The sequence below is a fragment of the Meriones unguiculatus genome, chromosome 7 (assembly GCF_030254825.1).
Source record: "Meriones unguiculatus strain TT.TT164.6M chromosome 7, Bangor_MerUng_6.1, whole genome shotgun sequence".
NCBI classification, from domain to species: domain Eukaryota; kingdom Metazoa; phylum Chordata; class Mammalia; order Rodentia; family Muridae; genus Meriones; species Meriones unguiculatus.
The window spans coordinates 86096612-86114277 of NC_083355.1; the positions used below are offsets into that span (position 1 = coordinate 86096612).

Here is a 17666-nt window from a genome sequence, read left to right on the forward strand (position 1 = left end):
TTTTCCAGACTGGACCTCAGTGCAGTCTGTACCTTGATTTTAGCCTTGTGAGATCCTGAGCAGAGAGTTCTATCCAATTCGTCAGGACTCTGACCTCTAGAAGGCTTAGATAATGAACCAGTATTCTTTGAATCATCTAAATCTGTGGTGATTGGTCATAGCAGTAGAAAAGTGATACAGGTGTGGACGGAGGTATCACTGGCATCACACAATCCTTGTTTCTCATTCAGAGGCCTGGAAACGGTTGAAGGAGGAAATAGAACTCTAGAAACATTCTCTTGTCATTTTATAGTTGGTCTTCCTTAACTTTAGCTTTATAATCCCAAAATGTATTTATCAACAATTTTAACCTACGTGAACTCACTGAGTGTGGGTGTGGTTAGTTACGTCATCAGTTACAGCACCAAGATGGGGAGTAGAGTCAGTGGAGAGCGCATGCAGAGCCTCAAAAACAGCAGTCCTAGTGAACTGCCGAGGGAGTGAGCCAAGGCCTTTATAATGAACCATCCCTACCTGGGGACTACATAAGCAAGTAATTAGGAATCTATTACAATTGAAAGGAACAGTTATGCTGGGTGGAATGGAGCTCACCTGTAATCCCAGCACTGGGAGGCAGAGGCAGGTAGATCTCTCTGAATTCGAGGCCAGCCTGCTCTACAAAGTGAGTCCAGGACAGCCAAAGCTACACAGAGAAACCCTGTCTCAAATAAACAAACACACACACAAAAAAACAAACAAACAAACTCAAAAAAAAAAAATAAAAAGGAAATGAAAGAACTGTGAAGACAGGTTTGAAGCCTAAACTTTAGAACTTTGTATTATGTCAATGATTATCAACCATTTTTCATTATCATCCATTAAGGAGTCTTTTTAAGTTGTTTTTTTCCCCCTAACCCTCTGCTATCTTCACTGTCCATGGAAAATTCAATGTTACAGATTCACATTTGTTTCTGTACTGTGTGTCTATCTGTGCAAATGTAAAAGAATAAGCTACTGTTCTCTCAAAAAACAAGTTTTACTCCTGGGGTAGATGCTATTGTGAGTGGGTGAAATTAGAGTTGTATTGAAAGCTCTTGCCTTGTCAGGGGCTGGCAGCATGGCTCCATGGGTAAAGGCACATGCCACCAAGTCTACAGACCCCAGTTCCATTCCTCGGACCCTATCTATCTTTTGATGAAACTTTTTTTTTTTTTTTTTGTCTTCATGCTGTTTGATTTTTGCTGTTTGATTTTTGCTGTTTTATTTTGCAACTTGGAATATTTGTCATTTTCATGTCCTGCTTTTTCCCCCGCTCTGGTCCTCTCTTTCCTACACACCCACACCCACAACCTCCCCCTCCCCATGGTAGCCGTCAATATATAATAATGGTGGAGAGAACCTTAGATATAAACTTTCATGTGCAGAAGTTCTGTAAGTAAAGATCGTGTTTTTCACAAGGCAGAGTTCAGCATTTCTGAGATTCTTGGCTTTCTGTGTTTGGTTTTAGGATTGGGAGAGATAGTTATAAGATAAACTATGCAGGTCTAAAGACCTAATCATATTTCTTTATAATTCTCGAGCAAATACAGACAAGTACTTAGATTCTGGGGTGTGGGGATCACTAGAAAAAAAAAATAAAGAAGGAAGTCCCTCTGAGCTGTCTTGTTTCAGGTCAGAGCCAGAAAAGCCTTCCTTTTGTTCTGCCTAGTAGTGGCTTGGCACATTGCACCATCTTGCTGCCCCAATCCTGAATGTGTAGTTAACTAAGTAAGATTTGAGGTCCTCGAGGCTCCAGGTTTCACATTCTCTTCCACCACACAATCCAACTCCAGTGGAAGTGAGTAGGCTTCATTCTTTAAAAAAAAGTTAGATTTTCTTTTATGTGGAATAGCATTTTTCCTCCTCAACTGCATCACTGGTTTTTGCTATCTTGCTAATACTTGAATAATCTTCATTGAGAATTTTCCTTTAATTTTTGTTTCGTTTTGTGTTCATTTCTCACGAAGAGGTGTTAAGGTGTCAGCAACTAGATGCAACTGATTGGATCCTCCAGGTATTTGTTTCTGTGTACAAATGTTTCATTCACTCTGAGTTTCCAAGAAACAAATGACTTTGACTGTTCTGGCTTGGCTGGTTTTCTCTCTCTGACCATCTTTGGATTGAAGCTGGGAATGCAACACAACTCGAAATCCTGTGGTTTAGATGCTAGAATTCAGGGCTAAACTGTCTGAAGCTAACTTTATTAATGTTGAGATACTTTCCCCCAACAAATAAACCTGAAAAATAATGAAATTTAACTCCTGGCAGTCCATAAAATTGTAGATGGATACACTCACGCACGCACGCACGTTTGCGCGCACACACACACACACACACACACACACCATTACCAAGAAGGAAAATAGATGACTATATTAGAAATAGTTACTGTAGTTTAATTCAAACTCAAAAAAGCCAGACAAACTCAGATATTTTTTTAGTGTTCCGTATGTGATGTTGTACTTCCCCAGACTGTATTAAGGTAGTTCATAAGAGCAACAAGTCAGAGAAAATAACAGTTTACTTAACTTTTTAGCTTTTTAGGTCTTTTTTTTTTTTTTTTGAAAATGTAATACTAAATTAATACTGTACATTTCATGGTACTTGATATTTTACTATTTTCATATATGCAATCTAAATTCCACTAAAATCACCAAGCATTTAGCAGTTTTGATCTCATTAAATCAGAGAATATATCCAAGACCTTGTGTGTGTGTATATATATATATATTTGTATATATATATATACATATATGTATAGATATATGTATACGTGTGTGTACACACACACACACACACACACACACTTATAGGAAGACAGCCAGTCCTCCATTTCTCTGTCAGATCACACTCTAACATTCGTGCATTTCTTCAGTTTCAAGATTCACGTGCAACTTTTACCGACTGGAGTTTCTCTTGTGATATTCAATGAGCAACTTGATCTGTGTTGACATTGGTAATGATAAAAGACCTGTGGAGTTCTGATGATCAAGGCAGACTGTTTAGTTTTGATCAGTCAAAGGGAGAACGCCATATTGAAAGTATAGTAAGAAATATTTTTGGCTAGCTGTAGCACATGCCTTTAATCCCAGCATGCAGTAGGCAGAGGGAGGTGGATTTTTGTGAGTTCAAGTTCAGCCTGGTCTACATAGTGAGTTCTAGTCTAGGCAGGACTACAACATGATACCCTGCTTAAAAAAAAATTTTTTTTAAAGGGGCCCCACGAGATGACTGAGAGAGCAAGATGCTTCCTATACAAGCCAAAACTTAGAGTTCAGTCCCCATCTCTCATTGTGGAAGGAGAGACTCTGCTAGCTGAATTGCCATTTGACCTTCCCATGTGGGCTGTGCCCAGTATGCAAGAGTAGTAGCAACATTGCTAGTCATCATAGTAGTAATCATAGTAGTTGTCATAGTACTAGTCATCATGGTAGTAGTCATAGTGGTACTAGTCGTCATAGTGGTAGTAAGCAAGAGTCACAATAACAGCAACAATAGTGGTAGAAATAATGAAAAGGATTGTAAAGTCAGCTATTTCTAGTATGTTCCAGATGATTAGCTAGATTCTGTTTCAGAAATGAAATGCTTTAGGAACTACTTTCTCGAGCATATGCCATTGAGATAAAGATGTTATTGGGGGAGGCATATCCTCAAAAATGAGAGACGACCTGCACATAGATGGTCTTTGTTTTGTTTTTGAAGTACTGGACATGGAACTCACTACTTAACCCATGCTAGATAAGTAATCTACTATAGTAGGATTATTATTTTTTTTTGTGGGGGAGGTTCTATGCCTTCTTTGCTTCTAAATATTTATTATGGATTTCTACTTCACTTTAGACTTTTTAGTTCATGAATAAAAGACACAGAGACATTTTAGATTTATAATAAGCTTTAATACACTAGAGCTGGGCAGATCTTAACCCTGTAAGCTATTTTGTCCTGTCATGTATCCCTATATTACTTGCCATATGCTCTGTTTGGGCTGCTCCTGCTCCATCAGGCCAGCCTTCATGGCTACATCCTTGTCCCCGATCTCCACTGCTCCTGGCCTTGTGGTCTCTACCCGAGACCCCAACCCTGGAACCGAAGCTCTGCCTATGCCCATTCTGCCCAGCTACAAGCTCTAGCCTTTTATTCTTTTAACTGATCAGAGAATATTGGGGAATCAAAGTTTACACAACACCATTTGGTATACTTAAGAATGTAGTCTGGGTTGTAACCAGCTCTTGGGGTCATCATTTAGCATTTGAATACACATAGCACCAAACCAACTCCCAACACTACTGTGAACTGCATTTGCTGCCACCTTTTTACAATGTTCATTTTGAGATAAAATGTTGCCTAGGCTGGCCTTGAACTCATTCTGTAGCTCATTATATGCCTTGATTCTTGTTGTCTCGCCTTAAGTAGATAGGATTATAAGCTTGTACCACCAGGCCTGCTAAGACTTCTTGACTAGAAAGTAATCCATAGGAAGCTTCCTGGGGGTAGCTTAGGAGTTTAGATTACATATATAGGGCTGGAGTTGTTGCTTAGCATTAGAATACTTGGCGAGTACACACAGACTCCTGAGTTCAATCTCCAGTACCGTAAGCAAATAATTCATAGATGGCATATGAGTATGTTTGTTAGTATTCATCAAATGATAGATAATATTTACATATTTCATTATGAGAAATTCAAAAGGAAAAATACTATACATATTAAACTCTAGAAAATGGTATGCATACAGAATTGTTGGGAGAAAGCAATTGACTTACTTTGAAGTACAAAAGAAAGCAACCCAAAATGTATTGGTGAATAGATGGAGAGATGGACAGACAGATCAGGATAGCATAAAATAGCATAGTTAATACAGTAAAATGCTGATTGTTGCATGTAGGAGTGGGTGTATGGACATTTCTTGTAAAAATCCTTTAGCTTTTCATTTCATTTATTCTAAGGCAACTGACAACAAAGAAGTTGATGTTAGATGGGCAAAAGAGTATTTCAGATGGTATCAGTTTTGCTAGATTAAATGAAAACTTGTTTGAGTCTATTACTGTCCCATTTGCCATAACAAAATAATAGAGGTTGGGTACTTTTATATAGTAGAGAGGTTTGTTTGGCTCAGAATCTGGTGGCTGGAATTCAAAAACAAACAATCAAACAAAAAACCTGGCACTAGCTTGCTGTGTCACATCATGGGATAGAAGCAAGAAAGAAAATACTGTATGCAGGATGGACCTTTGAACTAAGAAGGACAGTAATTTCTCCTGTCCTCCTGTCCAACCTAATTATCTCCCATCACTCCTCACCTGTTCATTTCCACTGCCTCAAACATTACTCCACTGAGGACAAAGCTCCAACGGTTTGAGCCTTTGGGAGGACACTCGGGCTGTAAAGTATAGACTTTCTCAAGTGTTCTGTGATGAGATGTGGAATGATCATGAAAACCCATTCAGTCACAAAAACTTTCCAGTTATCTTACAGCAAAGACGGTGAGAAATTTGCTGAACTTACGGAGGAGCAGAACTTATTTATTATTATTTTTTTTTAATGAAAAGATAAGCAGATGGATGTAGTGGTACATTCCCTTAATCTCAGCACTCAGGTAAAGGCAGACAGAATTCTGTGAGTTCCAGGGCAGTCTAGTATACAAAGTAAGTTCTGGGCCAGACAGGGCTATAAGTGAGACCCTCACTCAAGAAATAAAAAGAAAAGTCAGAAGAAAGAAGTAAAGCAAAGGAGGACAGAACAGGCAAGCTCTGTGCTATGTCATATCTACTGACCCTCTATGAACGACAAGTGGCTTTGTCACATGCTGCCCAGCAGATTAAGAGACTCCATCAATCAATTGCTCTTCAGCATCGTCTGTCAACACCAATACATATGGTGAAGGATTGGCTCATCTAGCCTTTCTCAATCATAATTTCACATCTGGCAACTAAGCACAGAAGGTGATTGACTGAGAGTCCATTTTCTCATTATTCCCAAGGATAACATCCCAAGGACACACCAATAAGGGAAAAGTTAGCTTGTTACATACAGTGGGTATCTTAGGACACCGGGGCTTATTAATCCTTTCCTGGAATCTAGGTTCATAGGATTTTTTTTTCCCCCAGCAAATTCTAAAATAATTTTCTTTGGTGAGCTTACAGTGTTAATACAAATTTTATAATACATATATGTAACATGCACTTTGTTTTTTATTTTTTTATTTTTGTGTTTAGATTACAGGTCCACCAGGTTGCGGAAAAACCCAGTTTTGTATAATGATGAGTGTTTTAGCTACATTACCCACCAACATGGGAGGATTAGACGGGGCTGTTGTGTATGTTGACACGGAGTCTGCATTTACTGCTGAAAGGTAGGATTTTATTTTTCCATTATAATGCTTTACTTTTATAGCTAATATACACCATTGGACATTTACAAATAGGTTAATAGTTATTTTAATTTTTAAGAACTAGGTGATGCTAGGTGATGTTTTTAAGGGACAGTTTTCTCTTGAAATTGATACAGGAAGCAGATCATTTTTATTCCTCTTCTATCCCTTTCTTATTGGTTTAAGTGGGGTTTCTTTCTAAGTTATGTTTTGTAGAAGGTTAAGAAGAAACCCAGGTTAAGAAGAAACTAGGTGAAGAACAGGGAGGGATGTTAAGTAGAAAGTGGGGATGAGTAAAGAGAAGAAGTTAAGCTGTTTTATATGTTATTTCTACAAGGGAGTTTAGTATTGGTGAGTGGACATTCACAATCATGCATATGGAGATCAATTTTTACCTTAGTCAACATATCCTGGAGCTGACTTTGGACTCTTTGTGATTATGTCATTATGAACAATTCTCTTCTTTTTTCTCTCTCTGAAGAATAGTAGATCAAAGTGGATCGGATGAGGTCTGATGTTTAATATGGATTGTCAATTTGACAGGATCTAGTGTCACCTAGGAGATAAGCTTCCACATATACCTGTGAGAACTGTCTTTCTAGGTTAGGTAGCCTTTGGGCAGGCTTGTGAAGGGTTGTCTCAATTTGGTCAATTGAGGTGGGAAGACCCACCTTAAAGGACTGTGGCACCACTGGGTCCTGGCCTGAATGAAAAGAACGCTGCCTTTGAGCGAGTATTTATCATTCCCTGCTTCCTGACTGTGGGTGTGATGGGTCCAGTTGCTAGCAGTGCTTGGCCTGCCTTGGTGGACCATACCCTGCACTGTGCCCGAATAACCCTTTCTCCTTGACTTGCTTTGGTCAGGTGTCAGGAAAGGTAACTGATACACAAAGGAAATTTCAAAGTGTAGGTTTCTTTAGCTTTTTGGGTCCTGTCTGAGTTTCCTCTTTCCCCCTCCCTCTAAGACAGAGGGTTTAAATTTGGAGGGAAAAGGCAAGTAACACTACAGTAACAAGAGACAGCCTTCTGCCTCAAGCATGAACACTCAAAGAACAGTGGCTTAAGCAAAAATAGATTCATTTTTTTCTCACATGTAAAGATCTGGTTCAGCTGTTCAGTGATGACAGGGACCCAAGCCTGCTTTAATTTTAGGTATCTGTAACCATTCTGTGCTTAAGTTAGTGGGGAGAGTGGGGAGAGAGAAGGCTAGCCACACCTCTCATCAGGAAAATATCCTTTTCTATTTTCTATCTATTTATCTATCTGTCTGCTGTCTATCTATCTATCTATGAATGAATGAGACAAGATCTCTCTATATAACCCTGGATATCTAGAACTCACCATGTAGACCAGGTTGGCCTAGAACTTGCAGAGATTTGCCTGCCTTTGCCTCCTGAGTGCTAGGATTAAGGGCAAGCACCACCGAGCTAAGCAGGGAGGTGGGGTGGTTGAGGGGAAGCAAGGAGGCTTTAGAGCGTATCTGCTTCTCATTGTCTGACCTGCGATGTTGTCTTTAGCCATCTTCCCCTGCAGATTTCTCACTCTGCCACTTTTTTGTGGGAGAATGGGAAAGCGAGGAGAAAAGATTGGCAGGCTTGAGGCATTGTGAGGACCTTCTTGTATTACTGCTTCAATAAGGTGAGACTCATAGCAGGAGGAACTGGAAATGGGTTGTGTTGGTAAGTCTCAGGGTTTGGTGATAGCCCAGATTGTTCCTGGACTTAAGAGGTAGCTCAGGGAATAGGAGGCTAGGAAGGAATTTGAAGGAGCGTTGAGATGCTGAGTGTACAGTTGTAGACCCCTCTTCTGCATGACTCAGAAAACATCTGCTTTCGTTTGCTTTACCTGTTAGACATCTGCTCAAAACACTGTTATAGTCTTAGATGTCATAGTTTTACGTGCACCTTGAGAATGTGGGTAGGTGAAGTCATCCACTGCCCAGATCCATATTCCAGCCTGTGGGAACCTGACAGAAGCATGATAGTATGTTTATCGCAGACAAGCAGAAAAGGATGGAATGGGCCGCAGCAGTGGGGGTACAGCTGACTTTAGTCTGACTAGTTCTCCTTGAAGGACCTTCACTGGCTGTGGCTGGGATCTTATGCTGCAGAAAGAATTTTGCTACAAGTCAGCATGTAGCAGAGTTGGGACTCATTAGTACAAGGAGATAATGCATTCTTTAGGTTTGAGAGGGCCGGGAGAAACCCCTAAGTGTCTTAACAAGAGCTGTATATATGATTTGTGGCTTGTGGAGTTATATTGTTTAAAGGATCTAATTTATAACCAGGGCCAAAGATTAACTCAATTTAAAAGCTAAGTAAAAGGAAAGAGCTGGTTTGCTCATTTCTCTTAAGTTCATTTTATATGTGATGTTGTGGGGTGGTTGATAGCTCATTATTCAGGCTTATGGCTGAGGAGTGTTGATGAAGTTAAACCCAAAGGTCACATATGTTTTGCCTTAAGCATGTTCATTAGTGGTTTTTACACTCTCGTTTCAGATGTATTTCAGAAACAATATTGTCTCTCTAGGCATTCCTTATAGCTTATTGCTTTTGTTTGCTTATTTAGTTTAGTTCTTGATTTTGTTAACAGTGTGTGCATGAAATTGTATGTATACGTATGTGAGAACCTGTGCTAGTTAGTGGTGTGTGTGTGTGTGTGTGTGTGTGTGTGTGTGTAAACGAGAACAGACAACCTTGGGTGCCATTTCTCAGGTGTTGCCAACCCACTTTAAAAATTTTAAAAAAAGTTATGTGTGTTTGCTTGTACATATCTGTGAGTCACTTGTGTACCTGGTACCTGAGAGCTCTGAAGAGGGCATTGGTTCGCCTGGAACTAGAGTTAGAGATGGTTGTGAACTGCCATGTGGGTGCTGGGAACCGAACTTGGGTCCTCATGAAGAGCAGCAAGTGCTGCTAATCACTGAGCCATGTTTCTAGGCACCAGTTCCTATTCTTTTCACTGAGATAAAGTTTCAGTGGTCTAGCCTGGCTCTCCAGGGAGCCTTAAAGGCCTGCCTATCACTGCCTCCTCACTCTGAGATTACAAGCTTGTGCTGGCTTTTTGACATGAGTTCTGAGGATCAAACCCAGGTCCTCATGCTGGTAATGAAACACTTTGCCAGCTGTGTTATTGCCCTATTGCTTCTTTCTGTTTTGGACAGTCTTTCTGTAGAGCTCAGGCTGACTCCTGTCCTATTGTGCTGGAATTAAGGCTGTGAGCCCCTTTTTCTCCCCCAGCCTGAGTCTTCTGTAGCTCTTTAGTTCTGCTGTTCCAGTACAAAAGCAACTGTAATGGTAAGTGAATGAATAGGTGTTCAAATAAGACTTGATTCACAAAAACAGATTTTTCTCCAGTTTGGGTCCATAGCACATAGTGTTTGACGACTTCTACTTTATTTACTTACTTAAATAAACTTATAAGATTGCCAATAACTGTTTCTGAAGGCTTTAATAATGCCATCACCTATACAATTTCTGGTCTCTTGTTAGTGATTTCATTTTGTTCTGCCTGTAGATTTTTCTTCTCCTTTACATGCCTAGTAATATTTCTTTTTTAATTTTGTGCTTATGAATGCTTGCTTGAGTGTGTGTATCTGTGCATCAGTCTATGGTTCCCACAGAGGATGTTGGATCCCCTGGAGCTGAAGTTACAGTTGTGAACTGCCATGTGGGTGTGGGTTGGAACCGAGTCCTTTGGAAGAGCAGTCAGTGCTCTTAACTGCTGAGCCATCTCCCCGACTGCTTTCTCATTGCTATGTTAGATGCTGGACTTTCATGTACATCGTACATCTTTAAGGTGTTGAATTTTGTTTTAGAATATAGTTAAGATTATTTTGATCATTTTAAAGCTTCACTTTTGTTACAGCAGGTCCCAAGAGAGCCTTGAGACTGCTTAAGCCCCAGTACTGTGAAGCCCCTCTGAGGACCAGCTGCTGCCTAGGGTGTAATGAGATCTCTGTATTGCCTGTTGACGTGGGAACATGCACAGTTCTTGTCCCGTGTGAGTGCTGGGAAGTGTTTAGTCTTGTGTTGTCTCCTGGTTTCTCCTGAGGAGTTTCCTTCCGTACATTATGTGTGTTAGTTCTGGAGCGTATCCCTCCGCAGGTCCCCCAGACCTCACGCCTCCTCTGTTCTGCACTCGACTCCGTGACTTCTGCCAGCTTGGCCTTCCCGAACTCTGACCTCATCTTCACACAGGGTCCACCAGACTCACATTGGCTTCCCTTCTTTTGTGTCATGGAATGGAAAGTGCCTCTGGTGTGAGCCTGGGACACACTTCAGGCCCTTTATTAGTTTCCTTTCTCATGAGGGTCACAGTTTTGAACTATTGTTCAGTGTGTGAAACTGTTATTTCAGATATTTTGTCTGCTTTTCTAGTTGTTGATGCTATCAGGGTAATTCCCAAGCCTTTTGTGCACAGAAGTAAAAAAATCTGCCTCTTGTTTATCTTGAATTCACTCCACACTGGCTTTATTTCCTAGCCCTGCATTGAAGTTGAATTTCAAAACTTTATTCAAGTGAGTAGCGTTTAAAACACAGCCACGTGTTGTTTAATGGTGGTGGTATGGTTCGAGGACGGTATCACTAGGCGGTTAGTCCTGTGACTCCGTTAGAGTGTGCTTACACAGACTATGTAGTGTGTGTGTGTACATCATGGGTGTGGTCTGCATACAAACAAGGGATGCGGTGAACAGAAACAGTGTGATGCTGCACTGTGTTTTACAAAGCTTAGAAACAGTGTAGAATCTGAACTAGTGGCTGCTGGCAGAGTGAACCCAACCAGAAACGTTGTCATTGTCAATGCCCATTGTCATTACCAAGTGTTTTATACTGTGCATAATTGAATATACTGTGCTTTTATATGACTGATAACAGAGTAAGTCTGTGTCCCCAGCATTAGTACAAACTGACTAATGTGCTGTGCCCTGGACAGTGTGTTGGCTGTGATATCACTATGAGGTAGGAGTTCTTCAGCCTCGTCATGGAGCTGCCGTGTGTTCAGTCATGCAGCACTGCTGATTGCTGTTCTTGCTCTCCTCTCCAACAGTTCCCTTCAGCTGACTTCTCAGTCAGGACCAGTCTCTCTCGGTTTTATTCTTACCATCTGACCACTTTAGTCTGTGTTTTTGGCTCCTCCTCATTTTGTCAGTTTTTAAGCCTTGGAAAATCCCAGAACTCAGTTTTAGGGTCTTATTCCTCCTCTATCTGTCCCCAGTCCCTGATAGCCAATCTCATGATTTTAACAAATCATTATTATTATTTAACAAATTTGATTGGCAGAAGGGTCATGAGTTCATGTTCTGAGCTTTTCTACAACCTCCAGATTGATATATGATATACATTTACCACTTGCATTAATAACGTTATAGTTATGTTTACATATGCAGATAACTTGATGTCTCTGAAGATGAGTCTTGTACTTCCCCAAAAAATAAAACACAGGAAGAACGCCAATAACTAAAAAATCCTGATTGAATCACTCTTCTTCTAGATATTCACTCAATGAATCAAATTCTTCCAGAATTATACTTTAAATCTAGATACTTCTAATTTTATGAGGCATTATTTCCCTAGGTTAGGTCACCATCATTTCTGGTGTGGACTACAAGTACTAACTCATCTTGTTTTCACCCTTGCCCTATCTCCCATTCTGTAGCCTTTTCTTCACTAGACATCTAGAGCAATCTCTCTGTCCGTCTGTCTCTGTCTCTCTCTTTCTGTCTCTGTCTCTCTGTGTATTTGTGTGTGTGTGTGTGTGTGTGTGCGTGTGTGTGTGTATGTATGTATGTGCACGCGCAGGAGTGTGTGCCCATGTCTGGAGGACAGAGGAGGATGTTGGGTATCCTGATCTGTCATTCTTTCCTTTACTTCTTTGAGACAGTTTCTCACTGAGCTTGGAGCTAGGCTGGCAGCTATCCTACCTGCTGAACCGTCTCTACAGACTATTGAGCAGACTTTAAAAGAAGATTTATTTATTATTTTATATGTTATGTGAATGGATGTTTTGCCTGCATGTATGTATGCATGAGCAATGAGTGTGCCTGGTGCTATGGAGGCCAGAAGAGGGCTGCAGGCCCCCTAGATCTGGAGTTAAGGATGGTTTTGAGTCACCGTGTGAGTGCTGGGAAATGAATTCCATCTTCTGAAAGAGCAGCAAGTGCTTTCTAGCACGGCGAATTCCACAGAGAAGTCTTATTTTATTTTACTCTTTATTTTTAAAGAAACGCAGGTGGGATGTGGTGGCTGAATGGTTAAGGCAATGGACTGTCAAAAAAGGAAATCTGCTGGTATTCTAATACCAGATTTCTCAGTTTTCCTAGTGAAATCCAAACAGACTTCCATAGAGCTGGAGGATTTAGGGGACATTGATCTCTAGCTAGCTATCTGGCTCCCCCCCCACCTTAACCTTCTTCCTGCTCCCTGTGTTCCAGCTACATTATCCTTTCGCTTCTGCCAGTGATGTGAGGGCCCTTCCTCTGCAGTTCTCTCCTTTTACCCAATAGCACACTGTTAACTTATTTAAGCCTTTGCTCAGATGTCACCTGGTAAGTGAAGTTTTCTGGACAAAACACCACTTTTCTGCATAAAATACCCCTTGTTTCCACACTTCTGTTCCCTCATCCTACTTCAGTTTTCTTTAGAGCACTGTAGCTGGCCTCTGATGTGTTTGTTTGCTTTTACCGCCTTCTGGAATGTCTTAGGGTTTCTATCGCTGTGATGAGACACATGACCAACAAAAAGTGGTGGTGGTGGGGTGAGCAAAGAGTTTATTGGGCTGACATCTCAATAATACTGTTCATCATCAAAGGAAATCAGGGCAGGAATGCAAACAGGGCAGGAACCTGGATGCAGGAGCTGATTCAGGGGCCATGGAGGTGTGCTGCTTACTGGCTTGCTCCTTATAACGTACTCAGCCTGCTTTCTCATAGAATCCAGGATCAGCAGCCCAGGGATGGCACCGCCCACAGTGGACTGGGTCTCCCCCATCAATCACCAATTAAGAAAATGCTTCACAGGCTTGCCCGATCTTATGGAGAGGTTTTCTGAATCAAAGTTTCCTCCTCTCAGATGATTATAGTTTGTGGCAAGTGGATAAAAATCTAACCAGCGCACAGAGAATGTAGCTTTCTTCCTCCCCTCTGCTCCCCATTTCCTTTCTGGGGGATGTTGTAATGCTTATGCTCAGTATTCACAGTGGTGCCTGGCCCATGGTGTAGGCCCGCAGTAAATCTTATTTATTTATTAGTTACATTTTATTAACTCTGTAGCCCAGCTGCATCCCACTCCCTCATTCCCTCCTAACCCCTCCCTCCCTCCCTCATCTCCCCCCTGCCCCTTTCCAAGTCCACTGATAGGGGAGGACCTCCTCCGCTTTCATCTGACCCTGTTTTATCAGGTATCCTTAGGACTGGCTGCAAAGTCCCCCTTGGGGGGTGGGGAGGTCAAAGCGCCTGCCATTGAGTTCCTGTCAGAAATAGCCCCTGTTCCCCTTACTATGGGAAACCAATTGGTTACTGAGCTACCATGGGCTACATAACCTAGAAACTCAGTAAATCTTGAATGAGTGAATTTTAAATGCAGCTTTTCAAAGGGATGCTTTTTATAAAAAGGTATCCAGTAGGTGGCACTGTTCGAATTTTATGTGATAATGTTGGAAGAAAAGCTAGGTTTTCTGTTGTTTGCTCTGAAGAACAAGGTCTTGTGAGGAAGGTTGACATAGGGTATTACTGGGAGACTTACTGGGATCAATTCCAGGCATGTGGAAATCTTTGCTGATACTTAGCTTTGATTTATATTTTTAAAAATGTTTCCTAAAGGATGGCTGTGAGTCTCAGCATCTGCTTTGATCCCCTGTTGGGTAGAGCCTTTCAGAGGACCCTCTATAGGAGGCTCCCTCCTGCTTCCTCTCTTCCACTGCTTCTGGTGTCTACCTTGTTTGCCATTCTGAATGAGATTTAAGCATCCTCCGTAGAGCGCAGGAAGTCTTAAGGAAGAAGAAGGGGGTAGGGATAGAGGGACATGGAGGAGATAGGCTCTCCACAAGGAGACCAACAAAGCTAAAAAAAAAAAATCTGAGCCCAGGGGTTCCTGCAGAGACTGATGCATCAGCCAAGGACCATGCATGGAGAGGACCTAGACCCCCTGCTCAGATGTAGCTGATTGGCTACATCTAAGTCTCCATGTGGATCCCCATGTAAGGGGAACAGGGGCTGCCTCTGTCATGAACTTGGTTGACTGCTCTTTGATCACTTGCCCCTGGTGATTTGTTCATACCAGGCCACAGAGGAAAAGGATCCAGGTAGTCCTGCTGAGACTTGACAAGCTATGGCAGATGGCAAAGGAGGAGAACTCCCCCTTTCAGTGGACTAGGGGAAGAGTATAGGGGGTAAGAGGGAGAAAGAGTGGGACTGGGAAGAGTTGAGGGAGGGGGCTTCATTCAGGATATATAACGAATAAATTGTGAAAAAAAATTAGTTAAATTAGTTAAAAAAGAATACTGATAAAATTAAGGAATACCACTACATGAAAAAAATAAGTTTCCTAAAATAGAGATCAGTTGGAAAAACCTATAGAAAATTGTAACCTATTGACTGGTCTGTTGCTGACTATTCAGTGTAGTTATTTAGCATGGCAAATGTGAGCAACGGTAGCTCCTGTCCGTACACAGACTGTCATTCCTCAGGGGCAGGCTTAATGTAACAGGGCAGCAGCAAGGACTCTCAGAACCTTTTCCCATACAAGCCATTGGTTGAAAGCCAGCCTGATGTTGCATTGTCGCCAGTGAGCTAGGTACTCTCCGTCTGGTTCCTAACAGCAGGCCATCCAGGCTTTGACAAATCCTCAGGTTTGTGGTCCATGCGGCTCTACCCATCCTATTGAAAACTGCTGTCTTCCAAGTATTAGAGCTCCGGCTGCCTTCTCCACTGAGTGCTAAACTCACTGCACAGTTGCGTAAGAATGATAACAATTACACGTTTCTACTAAACCTTCCCAGCTTGCCCGGCTGCCATGGCCGATGCTGTATCATTTTTTTCTTTGCTTTTCTCACTTCCTGTTCTTTTTCCTTTCGTCTCCATGCTTCTCAAGTGCTCTTCACTCAAATACCTCTTTAAATACTAATTCTTTTCTTGAAGCATTTTTATCTCTTCTTGTTGAGCCAAATGATATCTTTTTCTTTTCAGTTTACAGAAAGTGCACCTAAAAAGTTGTTGACTGTCTTCATTTCCCTGTTTTAGGCCCCTCCGTTGCTTCTGATTATAGCGTATTTAGAGGTTTGTTTTGTTTGTTTGTTCAAAGTTCTCCGCCTTGTCTCAGAACCCTCCAGCTTCTGGAGATGGAGGCACTGTACTTCTGTGTCTCACTTGAATGCAGCATATGGGATGACTGAGCGTTTTTGGTTTCTTCTCCAGATCCCCCTGAATGGCTAAGTAGGGCTGACGAATGTCCCGTTAGCTAGGATACAGTTACACTCAAAGAACTCTTGAGTTTTAAATTCTGTACATCTGTGATTTCTGGCAGTTCCCTTTATGCCTCGTTCTGCCAAACGGTGATGTCACTTGTTTCAGTTTATCACTCTTCTTCTCTTGACCTACCCCAAATTATTAGATTTAGCCTTGAGAGGTCTGAATTCAGTATTTAGAAAATAACTTTTTGTTTATCAAGATGTAGCTGGATGGCATTCATTTGCTTAAATAAATTCCTGTTCACCAGGGAACTAATAGATAACATTAAATTTTAATCGAGGAAGTGTAGTTTTCTGGAATGAGACATGACAACTTATTAGGATAAAATACTATATTAATTGAAATAGACTTTGTTCATTCAGGCAACTGGAAGCTTTTTCTAATTTCGAATATGTTAAAATAAAAATGTTATGTGCAAACATTATTTCCAGAAATGAAATCTTGGGGACATTGCTTGTTGGAAATTCGCTGAGGCCGAGAACCCTTGCTAGCTTCTGTTCTGACAGCTGACCTCCGCTAATACGCAGAGGACGTGTGTATTCCAGACTTGTGTTTTCAGCCTTTTGCCTACACCTGATGTACGGAAGAGTCTTAGGAGCTTCCCCTGTAGAACGTGCGGAGACTCAGCAATGTGCCTTTTGGTACTCACTGTTTTCTCTTGTGCTCTTCTCCTTCTCTCCATAGACTGATCGAGATAGCGGAATCCCGTTTCCCACACTATTTTAACACGGAGGAAAGATTGCTTCTCACCAGCAGTAGAGTTCATCTTTGCCGGGAACTCACCTGCGAGGGACTTCTGCAAAGGTAGGTGGTTTTAGATTTTGATATTTAGTAATGCTTTGAAGGTTCCCCCCCAACATTTTTAGCTTCTTGTAATGGAAATTTTGGTTTCTTTGTATGTTATATAAGTATGCTTTTGTTTTAATCCCAGCTGTGGGATTTTAGTTGGGCTATAGCTTGTCCACACCTGTTAACTGTCTGGTGTGGAGTGTGGCTTTTGCCAGCTGGTAATGGCCTTCCACATTTGGCACAGGAAGGGGCATGGTCTAGGACTCTGAGAGTATAAATAAGAAGCCGAGAAAGAGAAGGAGGTGGTGTGGCATTTGGTGTTGGCGTTTGGTGTGGAGTAGTTTGGAGAGACCAGAGACCAGAGACCAGAGATGGTAGCTGTTTGGAGCAGACAGATGGAGAGAAGCACTTCGTGGCGTAGTGACATGGAGGAGATTGCTAGCTGCGTCTATGGTTGATAGAGATCTGTATAGAGCCGTAAAAGAATGCTTTGACCCTAAACAGCTGGGAGAAGTAAAGGGGTCTGAGTCCTTTCTCCCCACTAACCTTTTCTCTCTCCTACTTAAGGTTGGAGGGTTGGTGGAAAGGAGGTAGAGGCTTAAACACCTCAAATAAAGTAGAGTTTTAAACAAGACCACTATAGGTGGCTTTCTGCTACAGTTTCTAGTAAGATAATTCTTATATAATAGAATTGAAGAGATCATTATTTGTGACCTCTTTATTAGTTATAGTTTCTCTTAATGTTTCTTTAAGATTGGAAAAATATTAAATGAATATTTTAGAATCTAGGTGGCTTATTAATTACGTGTTATTTTGTTGGCAAATTACCTTAAAATGTAGCAGCTTAAAACAGTAGTTATCTGTTTTTGGGGGCTGAGCATCTGGGAGTGGCTTAGCTGCCTTTCCCACTCTGCTGTTATCCAGGATTGCAGTGGTCTCACGGCTCAGCAGGGCAGGCACGCCTATTTCCAAGCTCACTCATGTGCCGTTGGAAGGCCTCCTTTCCTTTCACATGGAAGAGTA

The 17666-nt window shown here is 41.4% G+C and overlaps 1 protein-coding gene across 3 annotated transcripts in view; it reads left to right on the forward strand.

Moving 5' to 3' along the window:
* The window catches only part of Rad51b (RAD51 paralog B), a 523994-nt gene that overhangs the window by 13135 nt on the left and 493193 nt on the right, over positions 1 to 17666 (forward strand). For all 3 annotated transcript variants that reach the window (XM_060387770.1, XM_060387771.1, XM_060387773.1), the window contains exons 6-7: positions 6234 to 6370; positions 16539 to 16658. In XM_060387770.1, the coding sequence (XP_060243753.1) occupies positions 6234 to 6370; positions 16539 to 16658 (257 nt within the window). The remainder of the gene's footprint in view (positions 1 to 6233; positions 6371 to 16538; positions 16659 to 17666) is intronic.